At 41.4% G+C, this 26171-nt stretch overlaps 1 protein-coding gene across 1 annotated transcript; it reads left to right on the top strand.

Annotated features, from left to right (window-relative positions):
* On the top strand, nucleotides 1-25237 carry LOC124064228 (zinc finger protein 804A-like). The gene is made up of 4 exons (XM_046398469.1): nucleotides 1-167; nucleotides 290-601; nucleotides 20313-20450; nucleotides 25103-25237. The coding sequence occupies exons 2-4, from the start codon at nucleotides 449-451 to the stop codon at nucleotides 25235-25237; spliced, it is 426 nt and encodes a 141-aa protein (XP_046254425.1). The 5' UTR covers nucleotides 1-167; nucleotides 290-448.
* Nucleotides 25238-26171: the final 934 nt, after the last annotated feature.

Raw genomic sequence — 26171 nt, 5'->3', positions numbered from 1 at the left:
GAGAGAGAGAGAGAGAGAGAGAGGATGAACAGGAGAGAGAGAACGTGTGTGTGAAAAAGAGACTGGATGGAATCCACTCTTCGTCTGGCACTCCACAGGCGCTCATTCATTAATTCAAGCCCGACCGACAACATCATGCAGGGCGCAGACTCCAGCGGCAGAGCTCGGTCAGTAAAACATCCCTGTCTCTTAGTCAGCCTCCCGTTATTTCTCTGTCTGTTTTTCTCTGTTTGCAGTTCTCCCTTACTCATCCTATCCCATCTGCTCCCCTCCTTTTTTTCAAATGCAGGCACAGACTTTCCAACAGAGGACAGGAGTAAAACGTCCTCCGTCGCACCGGCCCGGTCGCGCTCTCACCTGCGCAACAGCCGTGCGGGAACTGACTTTGGCGCCCTTCGGGACACGCCGACACCGAAGGCAAGAGGCAGAGCTACCAGCCATAGAGTACATGGGCCCAAAGCCCCGTGAGGCCCCTGGGATGGCGTGCAGCGCGTGTTACTACCTGGTTATCAGCTCAACACACCTGAGCAACGGACACTTTCGGCGCGTTAAGGGAGTCTTCAGAGGACCACTGTGTCCAAGCACAACCAGTGATTCACCGGTAGGAGAACATGCACATATCTCTAGGTGTGTGTGTGTGTGTGTGTGTGTGTGTGTGTGAGAGAGAGAGAGAGAGAGAGAGAGAGAGAGAGAGAGAGAGAGAGAGAGAGAGAGCTTTTGCTTTTTGAATACATAGGTTGGAGTCATTTAGCTGACAACAGAGCCTGGTGGCCACTTTTCTTCACTTTTTCATTGGATTAGTTCATTATTAAATTTAAACATGAAATTAGGACATTAGTGTTCTCATAAGTTTCTCACTAGCATTTGCAGACCAAAACGGTACATTATTATGTCTGTGGTGGGTGCAGGATATATGAGACAACAGCAGTCCCAGTGTCATCTACTGAGGAGATGTTTAACAAGGGATGATCTTTTTCTTTTTCTTGCCAGGAAAGATTTTAAATAAGTTTTTTTTTTTTTTTGGTAGACGACAGTAGGAGTGAATATTTTAAACAGAGAAGAATTTAGGTATCCAACCGTGAAGTCATTGTCCCTCCTTGCCTCCTTCTCTTTCACATAGCTATGGGAATTGAACGAATCAAATTGCATTAGCTTTCAGGAGGAGATGAGTTGCCCAGCTGAAAATAGTACTAATTTCCTGGGGAGTGTTTGTTAGGTGGTGTGTGTGTGTGTGTGTGTGCGTGTGTGTGTGTGTGTGTGTGTATGACCTGTTCAGCGTAGTAGGGTAACTTCCTGACCTTTCTCTGGTCACTGCTGCCCTCCCTTTGTTCGTTTGACCCATCAAACAGGTCCATGCGTGTTTGTGTGTGTGTGTATGTGTGTGAACTTGCAGAGACAAAGAAACAGTTTGTGAAAGAAAGAGAAACATGGCAGGGAGAAAAGCAAGGTAAATTACAGTACAGGTAAATATAAACATGATCCTTTTGACTGTGTGAATGTGTGTGTGTGCGTGTTGTAGATTGAGGAGCTGCTCTGAGGGTCTCTGGTAATCACACATTATTCATGAGCTCTTAATGTGAGACGAGACAAACTGGCGGAGCTGATGACAAGTTTGATGAGAAAGGAGGAAAGGAGCAGCTGGTATAGATGTATGAGTGTGTGTGTGTGTGTGTGAACGTGTGTGTTCGTACTCAAGTCATTACCAGTCTGTCATGTTCAGCCCGCGCCCACTCTATGATGGGACTGAGCTTGTTGAGAAGACGCAGTCAGAGATTCTGCAAAGAGTTATATTTTTATTAACAAATTGCAAACTTCTGCAGACATGCACAAATATACTTAGTCATGCACACACTCTTATAAAGATAATTTCCAGATGGGCTATAATACCATCAGTGAATGAGATAATTAGTCTACTGTATACACTCTATATGTGTACATATACCATGCATATATCTCCACTCCAAAAATTAGGGCTCCCCTAATTGCTGATTTGAATCATCTGCCTCAGAGCCCATTGATCTCTGTGTAGAATCATCAAATGCTCATTTTTTTATTGCTCTTGCAATAAGTTTAGTCTCAAAAACAAGCGCAATTTCTCAGAAAGTCTAATTTGGATGTACTTGACTGATTATATAAAGCAGCATGTTTACATTTCCAGACTGATGTTTCTGTTCAGTTTAGTATGTTATGAAAAGAAAAAAGAGACTTGACTCTTGTATCACATCTTTTTGTCAAAAGTTAACATAATTTTGTCAAATCAGTCAGTGGCTGTTCTGATAATTAACTGAATAACTTTTGACTGAATTGATTTATATGTTGGAAACTCAAAATCTTTGAGTTTTGTGATGAATTGTGGCCTTGATCAAATGCTTGTGGGTTGATAAGATATTTATGCCTTTAAATCAGGAAACTTTACACTGTATTTTTATATATTTTCTATATGTTCCCCAAAATAAAGTATCTAAAAAGTGTTGTTTTAGCATCAACATCAACTCATATATCATATTGCCAAACATTTCAGATGGTTCTTGGTTTATACCAGTGCTGACCAACGTACAGGCCAAAGATGACCCACAGTAATGTTCAATTTGGTCTGCCAGATGATTTTAGGAAGAAAAATTGTGAAAACATTTTTTTTAATAGTGTCCAGAAAGTCAGTCAGTTAAGGATCTTAACAACACAATACAATAGGTGCTGCTTTTGGTTCAAGGACCACCATTAAGTTTCAATTTTAGTCCTACAAAGGAAAAAAAAAAACTGGGCACACCTGGTTTATACAGTATATAGTAAGACTGTTGTTAGCAGGGCCTGTTTGAAAATCCTTTCTTGTCAGTGCACTAAAATGCTTGTGAAAGACTGTAATACTGCTTCTAAATTAGTGTTATCTCGACCCTAGCTTTGCAGTCCGCCATCGCAATAGGCCTTTTCACAGCAGAAATGTTAACTTGCTATAGCAGGGAAAGCAGAGGTGTTACTAATGACGTTAACAATGGCTCCGTTCTATTCAAGTGCACCAGTAAGCCGTTCGAGTGTGACAGTGAGCCAACATGAACAATACCAGGACCCTGAGACTGCAGCAGCCAAATGGAATTCAGCCATCATTAATTTTATAATTTACACCTTCGCTTTGCCTTCTGTGACATGCCTCCAGTGAAAACGGACTATGTTCAAATCAAATCTGACACTCAGCATGAGGAGTCCACACAGCAATTCATCTACATCAAAATGTAGAAATGCCATCAAAGGAGGCCATCAAAGCAAAAAACATGACCAGCAGTAACTCAGCATGAAGATATAAGTTTTCATCCTGCTGATATGTACCTGACTTAAACATTGTACCCACACCAGCTTCATTTTTTTATTAGCTCATCTATAGCTGACCTTCACAAGGAAGAATACAATACACGATATGTTGAATACATGTTATCTTTAAGTAATCTGCAAGTCTACAACAATAGGTGTCATTCACAAGAACATCACTTACCTCCATGGCCTTGTCCTAACTAATCTACGTGTTGAAAGTGTTCTGTGTAAGTACGGGAGGTCAAAAAAAAGATGTGCTTTCAGATTTATCCGCATTAGCTTAGACATGTCCCAATTTATGGGCCTGTCAGCATGATAAACAGGCAGCGCCCGTGGTCAGGCAGTTCAAAAGTGACCTCTTGTGTTAGATGAAGTCTTTGAGCCAAGTGAGGGTGAGTTTAACACACCTCTTCAAGACATGCTGAGCTGCATCTTTTGCTCCTGTCCACCCCGCTGTAGGCGATGCCACACCAGCGAGCACAACAGCTAGCTGCTCTTTGATTCAGCTTAGATCAGTGAAGTACAAAGGATCTTACGTCTGGGATTCGTCAGGGGTAACTTCTTATGTCTTCACTTTGATAAGGCATTGCAGCATTAAGAAAACACTATGAACGGTAAAGAACAGTCTTCTCAACAAAGACCCCCCCCCGACCCACCACCCCTACCTCCACAACAAATCCCCTCGTGTTTGTTAAGAGTTTCCAGCTTTGTTGTTTAGTTTGCTTCCCTGTGGAGTGCTGCAGTATGTGTAGATTGGGATTTTGCTCATTACTACTTTATCAGCACTAATTAGTCATTGTGATAGGTCTCTCGGACGTGTCTAAATTTTTGTTCCCGTATGTATATTAGTGCTTAATCACCAGTGGTGAGTCATTCTTCAAACTCTCATTAACACTTCAAAGGTTTTTTTTTTTTAATACCCGGTGTCAGAATGAAGGGAAGACACAAGGAGATGTTGCAATGACAAGATGTGTGCAAAGAGTACAGATACAGCCCTAATCCATCCCTCAGTTGAGACATTTATAAACTAATACATGTTTTGCATTTCTTTTGCAGCCTCTTGTCCAAAAACCATCTGATTCTGTTTCCTCCTTCTCCCAATTTCCCTTTCGAAGCCCTCCCTCTGTAGAATACTATATCCTTGTATTTGCACATACTTTGCTGCTCCTCTGCTGAAGACCACTTTGATGTATATTTCACTGCCGTTGCAGAAAACAGATGAATCGCTGGCTGCACAGCACAGTGTCAAAGTGAGTGCAAATGTGCCGGAGTGAATGTGTGTCTGCGTGGATGTGACTCTGCGTTTGCACCCTCGTGTTTTCATTGATTCCTCAGGGAGCTGAACAGAGTTTATGTAAATGAGGCGGCATTTAAACATATGCCCTGAACAATTATCTTGAAACAAGTATTTAGCCGCACAAAAACACGGCCATGTTTGGAGTGAGTCAAGTGCTTAGCTACAAATATTAAGCCATCATGAGGGGACAGAGGTGAGATGAGCCAACTGGTTTGCCATTTGGCGTGCCAGTTTGCTCGTGGCTGTAAACACGATACCCAGGAATTTTTGTGTACTTTTAATGACGATCATAATAATAATAAGAGATACAGGCTCTGTATCAAAGAACTCCCAGGGGACGATCAAGCCCATAATAGCATCTTGACATTTATGAAGTTAGACAAATGTCAGAAAAAAAGAGATTAGTTAAATGTGAGTTTAAAGGTACACTGCAGAAAATGAGATGATTGTTGGGTCTCATTACCAGGTAATCAAGAGCCACCAGCCCAAAACGTTGATGTTTGTCCACCTGGGAATGAGATTCAACAATCAACCAACTTTTTCCAGAATCAGAGACCTGAGTCCTAATTTCGTACCATAAACATGTGAATGTGAGCTGGTATGACAATAAAGTTCTTTGAATCCTTGAATCCTTGAATTAAAAAATACGGATAGTGTCTGAAGATTCAGACACCACTGAACATTTCTGCTGGGTCATAAGTGATGATTGAAAGAACGTTTTTATATCAGCGTATACATTGTTTTTATAAGGAAAATCCAACATAGCATACCTTGTAGGTATAAAGCCTTTGCAGTACAAGCTTAAAAGCGACTATTGGGATGTTAAGTCTTGTGTTGTCAGAAAAGCTATTTCAGATTCAAGGCTCCTTATGCTGCAGTCACTCACATTCATAAAGTGTAATGTTAATGCAGACAAACACACACACACACACACACACGGACTCAGCCATCAGGCCCTGGTGGAGCAGTTTGAGAGTGAGCAGGTGAGTGTTGCTGAATACTAAAGTCCTGTATGACTGGACCATTCCTGCTGACCGCTGCAAAGTGCTCCCACTGATCACCGCTAATGTCCTCCATCACAGTTTACACTCAACACTCCGGAGAGAGTGTGCTTGCGAGTGTGTGTTGGGAAGAAAGGTGTATAATTGGGACAGATGGGTGAGATAGGATGAAGAGAAAGAGGAGGCAGAGGGGAGAGCAAGACAGTTGGCATCGATTTTAACACCCTCTCAAGCCTTTATTGACATTTCATTTAGCTAATGAATTCATTAGTGCTTCATAGCATAATAACCTCTACTTGATAACCAGGATGGTTCCCTAGAGGAATTGCAGTTTCTTTACTCCGTTGCCTCAGTATTTCTCTTACTTTTCCAAACTCGATCTAGTGGTTCTTTGATGTTTTTCTCTCCACATCTGCTTCTTTTTCTTTTACCAAGCATGTTTCCCTCCTGTTTGTTTGTGCCTCATTGTGTAACTTGTAAATGAACCTGTTGTTTGAGGTGACATAACCTGTCAGTCTCTCAACATCTACGCAACACGCCCTCAGGATTGATGGAGAGATAGGGAGGCGCAATATATACAAGTGCATTCATCTCCACCTATGTATAGGTGTCTTTGTGCCTCTGTTCGAGTGCGCTCGGCTGGCTTTGTGATGCTTGTTCACCTCTGAGTTTGAGATGATCTTTATTCAATTTACCGTGTCTTCATGTGTGTCTTTGACCTGCTGCATACTGCAAACACAAGCATGCACACAAAAACACTACACAACCTTGACTTGAATGATTGACTTGGAGATCATTTTAAACTCAGTCACATAAAGGAGGTTTTCACTTAGAGGAGAAGGGAACCTACGCTTGCACATACTTACAACCCTCAATCTGGACTCTTGTCAGACATAAGGTGCTGGTTTATGAATTAGAAAGACTTATTTATTTGTGTTTGGGTCTCATGCCTGAAAGATAAAATGTGCTCCTGTGTCATAACTGTATGGGTGTCTGTGGGGCCGAGCTGACCTGCGTGAGCTTCATGTGGGTGAGTGTGAGCACGTTTAGAGGGTATCATGTGGGCAGAGAGTGTTTGGTTATAGTTTGTGTGTTATTACAAAAGCAGTGAGGGCTGCTTCTGTAGATATAACATTTTGATCACATAGAGTTCCAAACATCTTTTAAAGGAAAAATTCTGGCATAAGATGTATGTTTCTAGTGACATGCAAGTTATCCTACATGCATGCACACACACACACACACACACACGGGCACAACAGATGGCCAACCTCTCATTTTGTATATTACCTTGGGACAGATGTTTGTCTGTGTGGTCATTAGTGATCGCAGCATCAGATAATTACCTGGAGACACACCAGCACATAAACACACACACTCACATACAATTAGAGAGTGTTTGATAATTACAGGATGTTTGATGAACCATCTGGAACACCAACTCAGGTAGAAAGTGAAAGACATGCTCAAAACAAAATCATACGCACAAAAACCTCAAATCATAGTTATCAAAAGAGTATCATTGCCGAACTCCTGAAAGAAGAAAAAAGAATGTGAAAAGTAAGACGACAGGTGAGAGATGAAGAGATGAAAGCATTTTTGTTTCACAGTCATTAGGATGTCATGTCTAATTCAAGGTTTGATCTTATCCTCTTTTATGCTCCTGGACTCTGCAACCCCTGTCTCTGCTTTTTTCCTTTTTTATAAAACGATCATTTGCTGCTGCCTCCTGTCTCTTCCTCCATTCATTTTTCTACTTTTGCTCTCAACCCCCCTCTCCCCGACACCCCCTTATCTCCCTTTCCTATTGCTTTTTGTCTCATCTCTTCAGCCCATTCATTTTTTAGCAGGTCAGGGGTCCAACTGTTCAGGCCTGTGAATCTCAGTGTGTGAGGGTTTGTGTGCATATGTGTGTACAGTTTGCCTATATGAGAGCTTGTGAGTTGTGTGCGTAGGCGATGGGAGTGATATTGCATTAACAATATTGCTGAAAAATCCTTGAAGGAATGAGAGAAAAAAATGTGGTGGCCAGTATTTCTTCAGTTACCTAGATTGCACTCTCTGGCAGTGCTTCTTATTCTGCGACTCTACCTGGTTTCATTTTTTCACATAGGAACAGATGTCGGGTTACAATTATAGCTTCATTAACCCGGCATGCATACAGTATGTGCCTGCATGCACACGTGGGCGTCCAAGTTACACATATTTGCACCTGTGTGCTTGAATGCCTGTGTGTGCGTCTCCACTACTGACACACAGGCCCGGGTTAAGAGCAGCTCAGACAAATTAATTATCTCTTCTCTGGAGGAGAGATGACTCATTGAAAGAGAGGCTGTGAACCAGCACCTCCTGGTTGAGCAAAAGCCCGGGATTCACTCCCTGCCCAGAAGAGACCAAGGGGCTTCCTTCTGAATAAAACAACTTGGATTTCATCCTCAGCTTGATCTTTAGATCGTGTTTTTTTTTTTCCACTTTTCATGTGCATAACACCAATTTATAAAAATAACTGCAGCTGAAAGAAGTTGAGTTGCATTTATAGATCAAAAGGCAGAAGAATTTTAATGCATATGAACAAGTTTCACTTCCCTGAAATCATTGACATAAGATCAAGGCTTTCATGTTTTGCACTGCTGTGCCTTGCACAGAATAGCTTGTTCTGGTGAATACTCCACAGCTGCACACTCACACAGACCACTGAATAAGGAGAACGTAAGGACTCAAATAATTATTTAAAACTTATTATATAACACGTGTACACTGATAATTTGTATGCTGCAAATTTCTTCCAGATTTCTGCTGTCTAGAAAAATGGGTATTTTCATTGTCACAAAGGCGCTTTAATCTTTAAGAATCTCATTCAGTGAACACTGATATGAGATAGTTTGACTGCAAGCATTTTTAATCAATGGGTCTTTGCTGAATCTCACAGTGAGGCTTTCATATTTCTGCTGTCTCAGCCACAACCTCATTTTAACCATGATCTTTCACCTCTGCCCTCACACCTGTGACATCTAAAAAAGCCCTGAGGAAAAATAAGTGACAAAAAGGTCAAAGTTAGGGTCAAGGATTCAGATGAAAAGGGATTTATTGAACTACTGCTTTATTATGTCTCTGTGTACCTGGCATACTTCTTGCACATGTGCATGTATCACTCAGTAGAATGCACTTCCACGCACAGGAATGGAAACGAAACACCAAAGAGCACAAGTGGAGCAAAAATCCATGTAGTATTATAATAACATGGTGTGTGCTCTCATGTATGTTCATTCTGTTGTGCTTTCATGTTTATGTATCAGAGCAGATAGGACCTGCTAGGACATTCTGATAGCGCAGGGTCGGTTATGCATCAGTAACAATGCATCAAATTCTATCATACTTACCTCCACCGGCAGCACGAGCCATGATGCAGACACTAATAATTCATGCCATTTGCTTCAACCTGCCTTCACATCAGCTTTGACGGAGAGAACGACCCACTGCAATTATCATGAGCAGCAGAATTCCTATGTGTAGCATATTGAAGATGCCAGGCTCTCAGCTTAGCATTGTGCAGAAATGTCCTGGCTGTGTACTGCCAGGATGGCAGGATCACAGTGGTCTGCAAGCAGCTTCAAGCTAGGAGTCACAAGGCCTTGGCTACCTCATTTACATGGGCAAGGTGCCACTTTCCTCTCTCTGTTTGTTTGTCTTTGTATATTTGGTGTTATTGTGTTTGCATGTTTCTGCATGAGTCTGCTATGGGGCCTTCTTACCCTTGCTGTGAGGTATATTCTTACCCTGTGGTGCGGGATTAGTCACAACATTGAATGGGAAAACATGGAAACAGCAGGAGTAGAATGGAGCGGAGAGGACAAGAGAGGAGAGGAGAGGAGAGGGGAGGATGGGAAACCCCCACAAAGATGAGAAGAAATGTGTGGGCGGATTTTGTGAGTGCATGTGTGCCTGAATGCCATGGGTATTCATCAATTTCCCTAAGATTCTTCACTTTTCCTGTGCCATAAGACCCAGAGGCAAGATGCAAACACAAACTCTATAAGATTTGCTTCTCTCTGTCCCTTTTTGTTTCACTCTCTGTCTTTTCTCTTCTTCTTTCCAGGTTAGCTATGCATTTGTGTGTGTTTGATTGCTTGCATTTTATATGCAAAAGTGTCTTTTGTCTTGTAAAGGGAAACCAATATAATGTGATGTCCAGAGGATGTGGAACTTATTGTCTTTCATCTTTGAGCATGCAGGTGTTGCAGCTGCTGAGTGCTTGTCATGAGCAGTAAAATCTGAGTTAACTTTTCTCTTTAAGGTATGACAGTCATGTGTGTTTTTGGAAAAGCAATATAAACAAACACGTGAGCCATGCACATCGAAAAGCAAGCCAAAATCACTGAACTTTGTGTGTGTGGCTGTGTGTGGGTGTGTGTGTGGTTTTTTGTTTATGTGTGAGCATGTGAAAAATGGCAGTGTGTGATTTATGTAAACGAGTGTCATCGGCCGAGGAGGAGGCAGAATTCCCAGGCCTGATGAGTAGCTTAATGATTCATCAGCCTGGCTCAGGCAGGCATCAATAATGGATGACAGAGTGGGTCATGCAGGATTGCTCGCCCCTTGATTAAAGTGCTCCACGGCTAAACGCCTCACTTCCTCCCTCTTCTCACCCTACCTTCTTGCGAGGATGAATACAGAAGTGGCTACACGCACACCCCCTGCATGCACACACACGCACACACATTTACACACATGGTCAAATGCACCTCTTCTTCAATCTCTTTCTGTACAGCTTTATGTCATCTCACCTCTCACATGCTTAATAAACCCTCATCCCTTCCTCATCTCCTCACCCTGTTTCTTTGGTCTTAATCCAATCACGGCAAGTGAAAGGGAGAGAGAGAAAGGGGCTGAGAGAGGCAGTGAGAGAGCTGGAGAGGATGAGAGAAGAAGAGGGAAGGCGTGGGAGAAAAGAAGAGAAAGCCACAAATGCTTTATAATTTGTACAGAAATGGAACCTTTCTCTCTGGAGATAAGACACGAACATAAATGTTCTTTCTCTCCCCTCCGCACACAGAGCGGAGGGAGTCGTCTTCTCTCTCTCTCTCTCTCTCTCTCTCTCTCTCTCTCTCTCTCTCTTTAAGCTGTATGTGGGTGTTGGTGTGACAGGACAAATCTCTGTCTATTAGGAGACATAAACCTCTAAACCCTGAGCTACACGGCCATACATACTAATGCAGCCATTCAGAGGGCTGGATAGAAGTTGGGAATGATAGTGAGGACACACAGAAAACGGAGGAGATGTGGATAGCAGAAAGATGGAAGGAAGGAGGCAGAGCAGGATGTTGAAAGCTGAGAGAGACCAGGCGGGATTTCAGTCCCCAGCCAGCACTGGGTCTTAACTGCCACACAATCTCTGAGCGCAGCAAAACCAGCTTTAACAAAGTTGGACTGATGTGCACCACAGAGTGAGCTCAGTGAGTTTATGTGAGTGTGTGTGTGTGTGTGTGTGTGTCTCCTGTACATGTGTGGTGAAGATGATGAAGCGAACAGTTCCTTCCAGCCTTCTCATCTGTGGTATCATTAGGCATCCACGCACTCACTCTAATGTGCCAGTGAAAAGATCACTCTTATTGGACACACTCAGGCTATCCCCTGATAGCGCAAATGAACCACACAGAGCGAACATGCACACACACACACACACAAACATTCACCCGCACTTCAGAGCTTCAAAAGGAACTGCAATCATAAATGCCTGAATAAGAGCAATCATTCCGCAATTCACCAACAACAGCAACCCATCGTTCTCTCTCACAAGTCCTCGCTCCACCTCAATCTGTCACAACCCTCGCCCCTTATCTGTAGGTATTTGAGTCGACGAGACTTAGATGAGCGCTAAGTGTGTGGCATGTAATCTTCAATCATATTAATCCTGTTCTTTAAATCTGTCAGTTCCCAAACTGATTACCTTCATCTTCTTAACTTGTCTGTCACTTTAATCTGTATCATCACACTCTTGACAGATTACAGCCCCAGTTTGATCACTTTAACAGATAGAGACAGAATCCTCTTTGAGGCAGTCAATCAGCCGTCTTTTCTGGACAGACAAGTCCGTGCACAAGGGTGTAGGTATTATTTAGACATATGCAGGGTCATAAAAGCCAAAAGTATCAAGCATCATCATTTCAAACACACACTGATGAACTGTTGTTACACAACATACAGCACCTCCTCAGCCTAACGTGTGTCAGAACTAACAACACCCAGTCATTATGCAACCGCATCTGTCAGCTTCCACGTGGTCGGGTTACTCACGTCACCTGACAAAATGGCATATTGGTGCAAACAGTGTGGAAAAACATTTATGCCTGAAGCATTGCTAATATCGTTATTATTGACTGTGCAGATTAGCAACTGAGTAAATATTTTCTTTAAATTACTTACACTTTGTGTCCACTTTTCTTTGTTTTTTTTACCCTGACAGGGCAACACACACACACACTACAGAACAAAGTGAAAGTCTGATATGAAACTACATCTAGCTACCCAGACATGACAAGTGCTGAATCTGTATCTTACTGTAGATGCACACGGTAGCCTAATAAACAGGCTGCTGAAACAGATGATCATATGCAATAGGGATTACTGGGTTAGCAGGGCAGAAAAGAATCTATTAACTGTTTGTGCATCAACAAAGTTTTTGATAAAATTATTGAAATATCTCTACTGTCCTTGCCAGAATCTACACCCTTGTGTGTGTGTATGTGTATGTGGGTGTGGTTGTGGGTGTACCAACTTCACTACACTGTATATCCATTTATCCATGCAGGGTTTTTATTTGTGTCAGTAATTTAAATGTCAAGAGTGTATGGTCCATATAATTCCATTTTTTCTGCCAGCTGGGAGAGGAAAGCATTTAATACTGGAGATGACATTTAGCAAGAGCACAGGAGAGAAGCCTGATAGGCACACAGATGGACAGACACCTAACTGATAAATGCTTGTAAAGCATGCAGGAAAAGAGATATGAAAGAGAAAGCGAGGAAAAACTCACAAATAATATACTAGACCACAACTGACAGAAGAAAAAAAAATTGTGAAATAAATGAGAGGTGGAGTCATGGGAAAGGAGAAAGTAGAATAATGAATGATGATCATATCTCACCGACCTAGCCAGCCAACCTATGTAGGAATTGTAGAGACAGAAGACTTCCCCTCTCCATCCTTTATACATACCGTCCTTTGTCTTCGTGTAATTGGTTTATGATGTTCTACTTAATGTGCACTGAGAAAAAAGGAAAGTAAACCTTCGGCTCTTAGAGAAACAAATGCAAGTCCCTGAAGAGCAAAGTGACTGAGGTAGGATCATAAAAATACATTAAGAGACACAGAGGAGACCATAGTTTGTAGAACATTTGGGTATTTTAGGAATTTGCACGCACGCTTTCATGCATTCGTGCGTCTGCCTTGATCCCACCCAACACAAATTTTATCCACAAAACGTCTGGAAAGACGCGAGGGGTCATGTTTGTTCAAGTGGAGAAAACGTCTTAAGATGTCCTGCTTTCTCTTTTTGTCTGTAAGCTACGCTCTGCCCCAGTGAATCAGTTTAACTTGTCCTGCCCAAGCCAGAGGCTGAGCTCACATTGTGTGCAGGATGTCACAAACGCAGAGAGATTACAAGTGGAGGTGGGGGGGGGGGGGGGGCGGACATTGAGAAGTGGGTAGATTTTAAATGTGGCACTGTATAAGACTGATCAATGATACAGCACATAATTATGTGAAAACAAGGGGGCCCTGTTGAATGGAAAGGAGAGATAGAGAGTAGTGGAGAGAATGAAGCCAGGGAGGGTTGGCCAGATCAGCGGTGGAGCTACTTGGCCTTGCGTTGTGATGGACAGGGAATTAAATTTTGATCGCTTGCTGAGTGATCGTTTGGTTGGGCCTTGTGACTAATCATAGATTTATGGCTTCAGCAGGAGAGTGGCGTGATTTGTTCATGCCACAGACTTCCTGCTGCTGCCCCAGAGAAAAGCAATACAGTTACTTTCAGGCTTTTGAACACACTTCTCTCATTATTGTTCACCCTCTTTTAAACATTAATATGACATGACACGTATTATATTTGGAGTCAGGACTTCGTCTGTAAGGCCTAGCCTTGTCTATTCATAGACAAGGCTAGGCCTTAAAGTCTATCAAACACCTACAGATGTGTTTAGAGCAGATTTATTTTAACAGTGAATCTGTCACACAGTTTACCTACTGTTAATGGAGTGTGAAAGCAGAACTTACTGAACAGCGAGAGTAGTTGAGTAGTTGTATGCTTCTGTCTGCACAGTGATAGAAACAAAATAGATCCTATATGAAACTGTTCACAGTGAGGTCTGTGAATTTTACCTTTTTTTTTAGCACTTTGAGCACCACAAGCCAAGTGTCATCTACTTTCATTATATTAAATTAATCGGACATCTCTAATGTCAACATGTCAATAAGTCCAAAACTTAGCAACTCACACCAAAGCACCATACAGATGGATAAATGGTACTACAGGTAACAAGAGAAATATATTATTGAATAATGAATAATACTGAATAATGGAATACAGAGACAAAATGACTTTAAAATATATATATTTTAAAGTCATTTTGTATATATATTTGTATACACATAAGATTAAAAGCAGCCTAAGCGAGACATCTGTTATCTGTTGCAATTGACTCAGACTCTCAGTTTAAGGATTACATTCTGGGAGAAGCACTTTACATTTCAACAAGGCAACAAAGGGCACAGGGCAAATTAGCAAATATAATCTCCTCATCATTTATTTATTCCGTTTGTTTCTAGCATGGTGCTCAACCTAAAAGGTCAGAGGGAGATGGAACAACATCGGGTTATATTTTGAGCGAGACACAAAGAAAAGGAAGAACATTTAGACAAATACAAGTGATTCACCATGTAGAGGCTGGTGCTTAAGATAGCATACCGATTAGGCAGAAACACAATGTGTCACGGAACACCTCACACTGTTTGGATCGTTCGAACACGCTCGGTAATCCTGTATATCCTGAATTATTTTTGCCTGTCTAGTGGCTCTTTCAAAGAGCTGGTTGCTGGCAGAGCGTTATATGACGTAGCTCACTGGTACTAATACATCTGTCCTTTTGGCTGTAAGTAAACCCTAATGGCTGCGTCTATGGTCAACACATCTGCGGTTCTGGCTATGGTTGTTCCATGTGCTTGTTTTGGATGTACTTCTAACTGGTCATAAAGATCTGGAGCAAACAGAGACACACAAACACTACCAGATGGTTTTACCTAGACAAAAACACACTGACTGGCACATACATGCAGATGCATACACACACACATCAAACAGATAACTGGGTTGGGTACTGGTCATGGAGGCATATTAAGGAAGAGGCAGTCAAGGGAGATGCATTAGGGCTGCAAAATATCAGCTCATTAACACTCAGCTATCTTGTCTGGCAATGTGTGTGTGTGTGTGTGTGTGTGTGTGTGTTCACAAGCATGTCTGCCACTGAGATCTACAGGTCATTACAGTAACAAGCAACTTAGCCCTCGGGTCAGCTGTCATTAGCTACAGAAGAATGGCCAGAAATCACACCACACTGCCAGACTCTCTCTACTTGTGCATTTGTGAATGCATGTGTGCCTGGTGGAGAGAATCACAGGAACATTTTAGAGAATGCTGAGAAGAAAACAGAGTGGCAGATACATGTAAACAGACTGTGGAGCAGGAGGCAAAAACATTTGCTGAGTAATTTTTTTAACCACACATGGAATTGTTTCTTTTCATTACAGTGGGCAAATTAGGGTGATAATTATAGCAGAAGATAATTAAAGACTTAATTGGGCTTGATAAACAGTTATGAATTGTTTATTGAATTGTTCTCACAAGGCAAAATAGCAATTAGAAGTTGTCTGAATTCATGAACCTCTCCTATTCACAGTTTGTTCCTGGGTCATACTTTCATTCCTCTCTCTTTCTTCTAGATGGACGATAGACAGTGCGCTTTCAAGATTAATTAAATTTTCAAATGGGCAAATGACCTTGATATTTTTTGAGAGATCTTGTCTTAGAGTTTCCAAACGTAGTTGTGTGAAAGGCTACATACCCTGAAGGTCTGTTCAGTAGTTCATATAATTGAGCCTAAGCTTATTTTTTTGTCATCCTTTTCATGTACCATCATTTTATATTTCTTCATTCGTTATAAAACATGAAACCGTAAAAATACAGTAAAAACAGACAATACATACAATAATGTGAATTACAGTCAAGGGCATCATATAAATCAGTTGTGTGTCACACAGTTTTCCTCAATAATGAAAAAAAAAGATACACATTTTTGCTCTAACAAAAGGTTTCTCGGCAACACAAGTCAATTTTAACAGAGTTGGAAAGCAGCAGACTCATGACCTGTAGAAGGGAAACACTTCACACTGAAAATCGTAATACGTTTCCAACATACAACAGACAACATGCAGAAGCACAGAGAGCCAGTATTCACAAGGTCAGACTAAGAGGATGATACATGCATGCAGTACTAGACAGGGTTTATAAAGACACATAGCACTAATCAGCACATGATCTTCTTTAGTCCATATCAGCTCTTTAAATACTGTAACGATGGTTTCCTCAAAGTGAAACATATTCATGAAGTATTTTTTACTTTTTCTAACCCCTGCAGTAAAGCTTCTCTTCAGCAGAGGTTTTGCATTTGAACAAAGAGAATCTGTTCCCACCAGTTATGTTACTACCGGTCACTCTTTATCTCTCTTCCTCTCTCTCCCTTTCTTCATGGATTTATAATGCATGCTGTTTGTTATTTCAACCTGTTTTTGTTCAGATTTGTTTTGAATTTCATACTGAGACAGGACACCAATTAAAAGCCATGTTACAATCCAGTTAGCAATTATCACATCTGATCAGGTCAGATGAGGCCAATGAGTATGTCCATACCAACAAAGTTAATAAGTCTGAGGAGGCACAAATAATTCACGTCCCTTTTGTTTAAGCCTACAGTTGTAATGAATCTCTCCTTGAGTTACGTTCCATCCAAACAATACTGTTTTAACAGGAAATACATTCAACGTAGGGAGCGAAACTCTCCGAAATGCTGTGTCACAGTGACTGTACTGTAATGTCTGTCAAAAGTCCTCCCTCCCTCCCTCCAGAGTCCAGCCATCCATGAAAATGCTGTTCAATATTTAATTACAAGCAGCGAGGAAGTGACCAGTGAGACGAGTGAAACAATTTAGCTCAAGTACACTACAGTTAGGTGGCTGAACACAAATTGGTAATTGGTTAGATCATAACAAATTATGTAAAAATTAAAATCACTGAATGCAAGTCACTATATATAAAGTTTACATGTAGACTGCAAATTAAAAGAAGCTTTCTGATTACTTTCAATCGTCTCCAGCGCAAGTAAGTGACATTTGCAAGTCTTTGTATGGTATTTTTACAACCAGTAAGAGTATGTATTTTTTTTATTTTTTATGTTATAAAAGTTACAAATTAAAAAAACCCAAGAGGGTAGTTTGAAATAATACGGCAATGACAGGGTAATTGCATCAGAACGGTGCAGCCACAGCGTCAATCTGCAGAACTCCCAGGGTTTCTTCAGGGAGTTTTTTTTTTTTTTTTTTTTTTAGGAATATATTGTATATCATTAGTTTCCAGTGCACACAGTCTCAACTGCTGACAGACCCCATGTGTAAAACACTTTAAGCGTGACCTGTTCATTTCCACAGAAAGCTGCAGACACTGAATTACATGCATGCGTGTCTGCAACTCTAGTTATAGCATAATTTCAGCTATGAAGAGCGATAAAATGGCACTTCTTCCACAAATTGAGGATAAGTGAAAAGAAAAAAACAAAGCATGGACACAAATTCACAGCCTTGCACAAACACTCACACACATAATCATGCAAACAATCACGGTCCATTCAGGTCTTCAGATATCAATTGTGCTCTCTCTGCAAACAGATTTATGTTTGAGGTAAATTGAGGTCTATGTTAATTTAGTTGTGGTATATCAGGTTGATAGACTGTGTGTGTGTGATTGTGCATACCCAATGTGTGTGTAGAGGTACGTCCGTATGTGTGTCTATGCATTTTGTGTTGGTGCAAAAGGGCAGAAATCATACAGTCTGAGATGTATACATTGAAGGCAAATGGCTCCTGAGTTTATACACACACAGTCACTGTTTTCATTATTTTCCCATCCATTTTCTATACCATTTATCCGTCAGGGTCGCAGGGGAGCTGGATAGCTAGAGCCTATCCCAGCTGACTACGGGCGAGAGGCGGGGTACACCCTGGACTGGTCGCCAGTCATTCGCGGGGCCAACACAAAAAGACAAACAACCACACACTCTCACACACACACCTAGGGGCAAATTAGAGTAGCCAATTAACCTAATGTGCATGTTTTTGGTATTGTGGGAGGAAGCTGGAGAACCCGGAGAAAACCCACGCAGGCACAGGGAGAACATGCATACTCCACATAGAAGGGCCCAGACCGGGATTCAAACCTGGAACCCTCTTGCTATGAGGCACCACCGTGCCGTCCTTCATTATTTTCCCATCGCATCATAAATTTACATTCATTTCCTGTAATCTAACCGTAACCATTACTCGCCCAACTCTTACTCTAACCTTAACCTAACCTAACCTTCAGTCTTGACCCTAAAATTTAATGATTTACATTATGAGAACTTGTTTTTCGTGCCTAATAAACAAGACAAGTCCCCACAACATGAGTAGTACACACATGCACACACACACACACACACAAGTCCACATTTCTACTTTCATTCATCCACACCTTTTCTCACCCTTCTTTCTTTATATATTTTCCCCTGTTAAAAAATAATGACACTGACAGAGCACAGAGAGGTGAGAGGAAAAGGTCATCAGACAAAGGCACAGGCAAGCACACGCAAAAATATACACAAATACAATATCTATGGAGATTCTCAGTCATCCATCCAGTCATGGTCAAGGTAGAATAGTTCTGTTAGGTAAACTTCACGTCCAGTTGCCTAACAGAGCTATTCTACCCTACACAAATACAATGACTATATGAATGCATGCATCTCCACAGTTCCTATGTAATCTTACATAAACCCAAAGGTTGACAAATCTACAGCATTCATTATCTCAATCTCATCACCCCAGCAGCGCTCAAATGAAGGCCACTCTGGGCTATTGGATCATTTCCTGGTCGTGACTTAAGCCTGCAGGGCAGATCAATACTATTGCACACACACAGAGTACCACAGGATCGATGTATCTTAGTTACCTTTCTGCTGATTTCAGTATAGGAGAGTCGGTCTGATCGTTTCTTTAGCCACCCAGCCTGTTCACCCATTCTGACTGAAAGCCAAATGAATGGGACAGAGGAAGGATAGTTTGTGTGTGTGTGTGTGTGTGTGTGTGTGTGTGTGTGCGTCTGCGAGGGCAGGCAGGGGTCATTTCTCCTCTTGCCTTCGTTCCTATCCTCCTTCTCTGTTCTTCTCACCTCTGTTCCTGTGTGCAGGCATATTACTGAAGCAAATTGGGGCCAGTAGACTTGTCAGTGCATGACCCGGGGCTCACCAAACAGCCTGCCAGACAGAGAGAAAAATGCAAATAAGGTGAATAAAAGGGAACATAAAAGAAAGGAGAGAAAGAGTGAGTTGGAGGAGGAGGGAATAAAAGGCTTGGACAGCACAAGAGTTCACAACAAGAGGGAGAAAGAGCCAAGAGATGGACCGAGTGAAGGAAAGAGCTGAGAAGGAGAGAAAGAAGTGACAATCTCAAATTAAATTCCCATCATGTCAGTGTAGAACAGAATTCAATAGTGTTTATTGGCAGCCCCCAGCCTGAGGGAAATTACATTCTGAAGCAGAGTATGGCATGAATGCACACACACCCCTGAGCAAACACGCACGCACTCACACGCACACACACACACACAAGCAAGGAAGCACACACATCTATTGGGCAGAAGACTGTGTATGTCCTTGCACAAAGAAACCACCCTCTGGCTGATGTGAGCATGCAGACAAGCGATTCATCCCCTGAGGTCCATGTGCCATTTGCGCAGTTTCTGTGGGTGTGTGTGTGTGTGTGTCCGTCTGTCCACATGCTATTTACACACCTTTGTGTGTGTGTGTGTGTGTGTGGATTTGAATTTTCTCTTCTTCAGAAACGCGATTTTGTCAGTGTACAAAAGCCTAAGTTGTGCCTTTAAGATGTTTTTTAAGTTTTTCTGTCTATCAGCCACAATTGCTGCTTTCTCTGCAGTCAAACTCAGACTATTTGCCATTACAGTACAGACGCAGGATTTTATTATAGTGGCTGTATTAAATGTGTCCCTAGGCTCAAATTGCCATGAGCACCGGGCTACATTGCCTTTGTCCATCCTCCAGCAGCAGCAGCAAAGGCAGCGTACTTTAATGGGAAGCCGTTTAACAGTTTTATGCAGAGCACATGTAGAGGCTATTACTGCTGATGTCTCTGGGATGCAGATTTGCTCTAAATGGCTAACAATCTGCCATTCTTTCAACCCCCCTCCACCCGACTCCTCTACCTCTCTATCTCTGTCCCCCCTAACCCGTTATGTCTCTGTCTGTTTATGCCTCTATGTCGACTCGCTCTCATTTCTCACTCCAATCCCTCCAACGCTCTCACTCATTCTCTCCGTCTCTCTCTTCCTGCAGGAGCGTGCCGAGAGGGCTTTGGGCTGCTCAGCGGAGGATCTGAAGGCTCTTTTCTACTGCGAGCTCTGTCACAAGCAGTACCTCAGACACCAGGAGTTTGACAACCACATCAATTCCTACGACCACGCACACAAACAGGTAGATGGGATGCACCTTCACTACAGCGACACACACACACACACACGTACTACATAACAGCACTCGAAAAGACAAACAAGTAGACATTTCTTTATGATCTCTTGTCATGGAAGTTGGGTGTGTTAGCATTATGTGCATTGATGGAAAGCTGCGACATTTCCATGTCAATCTTCCCATTGGGTACAGTTTCCCAGCAGGTAACAGTAGGAGTGTGACAACTGCGTCATCTCTTACAAGTACACGCACAGTAGTGGAACAACCAAACTCGAGACAGATACACACAAACAATACACTACATACACAAATAACACACCATTTTCTTTAGATTTCTTAACAGCCTGATATCTTCCAAGTGCATTTAAGATTAGCTTTGCGGATCCCATGCAGGTAAATTCAAGTCACACCAGCTAGAAAGAAGTACAAAAACTATACAAAAATGAGTCAAGTCATAACCCACTCCGTTGCTAACTGGACATAAACATTTGTTGGAGGTGACAAAATACAGAATTGTTACTGTGAGTGATGTTACTTATGTTTCAGGTTAATTAGACCTCAGAGGCTAAAACCGTTAAGAACAAACAAACTACCAAAACTCCAGCTACTAAATTAAAAATAGACTTATTTGGGATTTGGAGTGATAGCGCAGTGTAATAAAGATACAAAGCACATAAAAAAAACACTGTATTTGACTGTGTTTCAAATGGCGCCTCTGAGAACCCAGACAGAATTCATTTTTAGAGGACTATTAAAAGTCAAACAGTTCTTAAAAAAAATTATCAAATATATCAAGGCGATAAAACAATGGCATGATTTTTGAGCTGTTCAAGTGGTCTCTAGGGGTCCGTTAAGCATCAAAACTAATTTGACCCAGGAGTTATGTCAGCTGAATAATTAGCTATCAGCAACTCAATCTGTCGCAAAAAAACAAAACAAAACTGTGTTTAATCACAAAAGTTTTATAAAGTGTTCCTGAGTCCCTGTAGTGATAGCCTTTATACATTCAGGTGACCTTTGCTCCATCCTTGCTTGCAAATGACTGAGCCTTTTGAGGATGTCCCTTTCATACCCAGTTATGACACTATTGCCTGTTACCAATAAACCTGTTTACCTGGTGGAAGCTCCAAGCTGATGTTTTTTGAGCAGTCTTTTGTTGCTCCTGTTCCAACTTGTTAGATACATTACTGGCATCATATTCGAACAAGTGTTTACAAAAATCAGTGGAGTTGATGAGATTTTCAATAGAGTGTATGTGTAAAGGATTAGCAAATGATCACATTCTGTTTTAGTTTATTTCACACAGCATTCCTATTAAATACAAAAATCAATTGACTTGATAAATACAATTAGGATAAAGTGTTTTATTCTTTGCCCTGGAGAAATTAAAAACATTAACCAAAGCAACTTCAATTAAAACTAATTTAAAAATAAAAAAAAATCATAAGCAATGGAAGATTCTCTCTCTCTTTGTTTATTAGTTCAGCACTGAGAGCAGTTGTTTTGTATGTATCTGGTACATCAGGATGCTGCTATAAAATTCACTTTGTTCTCCAATTTGTACTTCATTCAAACAAAAAATATATTCTGTATCGAATAAAACATGGAACTATTAGTCACAGCTTACGTATGATCGTATGATTCTATTATTCTGGTTTGGACACAATGAGACCAGCAAATTATTAGGAAAAGGCAGGTTTTCTCCTGCGTTTTGCTTCTCACATCCCTTTTTCTTTTTTTTTCTTTTTTTTTTAAACACAACCTCCACTCTGGATTAACAAGCTGAAGGTTCTGCTGATAGCACACTCTCCTACAGCTATCTGTTGTCATGCCAAGACATATAGTCACATACAAAAACATACAGACATGCACTTTGGCGTGTACGCATTCGTCCTCAAACACAGGCAATCTCTGAACCAAGCCAAGTCACTTCCACTTCTGAACGCCCACACTGTGCAACATGAAATAAACATTAAATGAGACCGTTCCTCCACTGTCATTGTTCTTTGAAAATGAATTGAGGTAACTGCAGGCCAATGTTAATGCTTTGTTTTAGCCAGAGGCAGGCACATGAAATGAGCTGCATGAGGCACTGAGCTGACAGTAGCCACTGGCACTGTAGGAACACACACACAAGCATACAGGCATGCATGCCCACTCTGCCTACCGAGCAGACAACAGATGAAATTCGAGCTGAAGACAGCTTCCCTGCAGGAGTATTGGCTTTGGAGAATGGAAGCTGATTGCGTTTGCACTGTCTCTTTTCCCTGTCATCGATTCAGGGATAAACATGTCTGAATACGGCGCTTTATCAGCATTTACTGCTGATTACAGAAATTGCTCATTACCACAGAATTACACTCCCTTTTAAATAAAGCAGCAATCAGCCCATTAGCATGGCCTCTCACACGCTACCTGAGAATATATCATGTATCATTTTAAGGCCCTAGTGGATATGAATCAACTCTGACTCATCCATAGTTGCCTCAGCCTGAGCACTCCTTAACACTTCTAAAGGAATATCGATCGAGGCTTTGACAGACGGCTTGAGCTTCACAGCACATAGCTAGACGGCATGTTGGGGAGCAGGAATAATATCACTTCCTGCTGTTAGGGACATGACATCATCTTTGAAGACAAAAGTATCCGCTTTAAAGTGGGAAAACGGAAATACCTCTGCCCTGTGTGCTCAGTGAAAATGGTTCTGCGTGCAATATTTTGTTTGGCTCTAAATATAGCTACAGGTTTTCCTGCAGTGGGACCTGTTTTAAAGAGAGAACAATAACCTGGCAGAGTGCAAATGCAAGGGGAAGGAGGAAGAATTCATCTTCATATATTCCATCTATTATAGACTGCTCTCTCTCTTTCCCTCTCACAGTCATTGCCACAGACAGCTGCAATACAGCGACTCTGATCTTTTCTTCCTTCTTGCTTCCTTCTCTTTCCTGGCTTGGTCCACAGTAGTTCATTATGTATGCATCTCTGCTTGAACATGATTAATATTTCCATAGAATGAGTTTGGCATCAAAGCCCCTGAAAGCTTACCTTACTGCACAGTAACACGCACACCCACAATCACACACACACACACACACACACACACAAATATAATCAAACAAATCCACAATGCACAAGCACTTGTACTGTATAACATGTATGTTTCAGGGATACAAACCTAAGACTGCTTCTCCTTTGGCTCATACTTAAAGCTGTGTTCAATGAGCTGACAGTGGGACGTTCAGCATCGAGTGATAACATAAAAAGACACCAGACTGTGTAAGACTCATCTGAGATTAACCTGACGACTGTCAGCTCTAGCATAAGATGTGGTTGTGAAAAAAAGTGAGTGTATAAATAAATCTGATGTCTAAGGGGCTAATCTGATGTGTTCGTGTGTGTGTGCATGTGTGCGTGCGTGTGCGTGTATGTGTGATACATACTGTATGGGTGGATAATAGCGTGACATATTCTAAAAGTGAGAGTGGTGTAATCCTGTTGCAATTTATACTACAGGATATGCTCACAAATATATAAGATAAACAACAAATCCTGAATTTATAAGCAATGGGTGGATTGCACAGTGAGAGAGCTAAAACACACTGGGAAGAAAAAGAGAGTGAGAGAATAAGACAGGAGATAGGAGGGATAGTGTTGCTTGATACTGCAGGTATTCCCAAACTCCTTAGTCCTCCCTTAGCCTTCAGTTACATACATAGACACCCAAAAAGAAACACACAAATATGCACATACACATACACATACACATGTATACACCTGCCAAGCATAGATAAAGGATGGATTAAAGTGTGTCAGAAAAGGAAACTGAAGAGAGAGGCATGAATCATTGTTTCCCTGAGAGGACTGGTGCACCTATGGCTGTAGACACACAGTTTCTCACAAATACACACATGCACACTCACACAAAACACACACACAGAACAGAGGTAATTGTTTTTTTGTTTTTGTTTTTTTCAGCACTCTGATGCAGGTGGAGACCCACCAGTTTGGTGAAAATACTCACACTATGGTGTAGTTCCTTGTCAAGTTATGTTTTTAGTATTTGTGTACATATGAACACACACACACACACAATCAGCATATTCAGTGGTGTCGCATTTTTCCAACTGAAATCTGTGGACATGATGATGTTTCACATGGTTATTTCGCCCGTGATAAGTGGCTGTGCTCAGCATCAGTAAATCAAAGCCTTTGGTATACTCTAACTCAAAAGCAGATGTCATTGGATCAGGAATCATCCCAAACTAAGCTGTGATGACTGATGAAAGGTTGAACAGTTTCAGTGGGAAGAACATCACCATCATTAAATCATTCATGTCACTCATCTCAACTGTGTCTGTAATCTACTATTTACCAGTTCGGTCATGTTTGCTGTCAAGCTGTGTGTTGGAGGAAAGATGCTTTCTTCCGGGCTGAATGGCGTTAATTGGACAAAATCTTTGGAAGAGAACATCTGCAAATGCTGCTGACTGATATGTATAGTTTGAAAGACAGCTGCCTGCAGAGAGCTTCCTAAAACTAATCTTGATCTCTCTTCTCTGCTCTTTGTCCCCATACTTGTGCCTTCCCCGCTGCTCCCTGTCCTCCACATACTCTTTTCTGTCCCTGCCGCTACCCCACTTAATGTTCATTTCCTGCAGAGGCTGAAAGAACTCAAGCACAGGGAGTTTGCTCGCAATGTGGCCTCAAAATCATGGAAGGACCAACGCAAACAGGAGAAGGCTCTCAGACGCCTTCACCAGCTTGCACAGCTGCAACAGGATACTCAGAGGTGAGTGGGAGGAGTGTGTATTTGTGTGTTTCTGTGGCAGTGTGCGTGTGTGTGTATAATGGGACCAGGGGCATGAGTCCAGAGGGGTTAGAGTGCGTCACAACCAGTCAACGTTTCTTAGATGTGATGGATGCATCCCCAGATGTGAGAGCCCTCAGTTGTCCTAGATAGGCCACAGGTGAAGTAAATATAACATGCAGACACATTCTTGCTGACACTATGAGGGTAAAATATTTTGAAGAAGAAGGAGGTGGAGACTTAGAGAGGAACAGATAAAGCGAAAATAAAATGTTTTTTAAAAGAAGTAAATAAAATGTGCGAAACAAGTTGAAAGATGAAGCTTCCCTCAGGGTCCACCTCAAAGCAGGCAAAACAACTAATAAAAAAACAATACATCATGTTATAATCAGCTTGATTGCATCTATTCCCTGTTCAATTAAATATGTTTTCCTATAATCAGGCAATGATATGTGAACAGCATTACTATGACTACTATTATCATGCCCCATGCTTTTATTCTGTCCTCTCCTTTCTGCATTTGTTCCCATCTTGTTTATGTTTTGTTATCTTTCTTCTTGTCTTTATTTTATTCTTTCTTTCTCTGTATATAATATATGTAGCAGCACAATAAATCATATCCCTGTATGATTACATGCATGTGCATATAGTACATAGCTGTCTATTCATTTAAAGGTGTAATAGGCAGGATTTTCCTTAAAAAACAAAATACCAAAATCTACAGATAACCTGCCCTTATTTGATTATTTTTTATTGTTTTAAAGTGTTGGGGACATGTATGTGGATCAGCAGGTCTGGAGAAAGATAGCTGATTGTTTAGTCTCACTGCAAGATCGGCAGGTACCAATATTGCAAGTCGGCGTGTATTCAACAGCCTTGCAATAAGACTTAACAATCAACAATCTGTCTGCAGAACTGCT

This window comes from Scatophagus argus, chromosome 9, assembly GCF_020382885.2.
Source record: "Scatophagus argus isolate fScaArg1 chromosome 9, fScaArg1.pri, whole genome shotgun sequence".
Taxonomy (NCBI): domain Eukaryota; kingdom Metazoa; phylum Chordata; class Actinopteri; family Scatophagidae; genus Scatophagus; species Scatophagus argus.
This window is presented reverse-complemented; position numbering and strand designations above follow the sequence as displayed.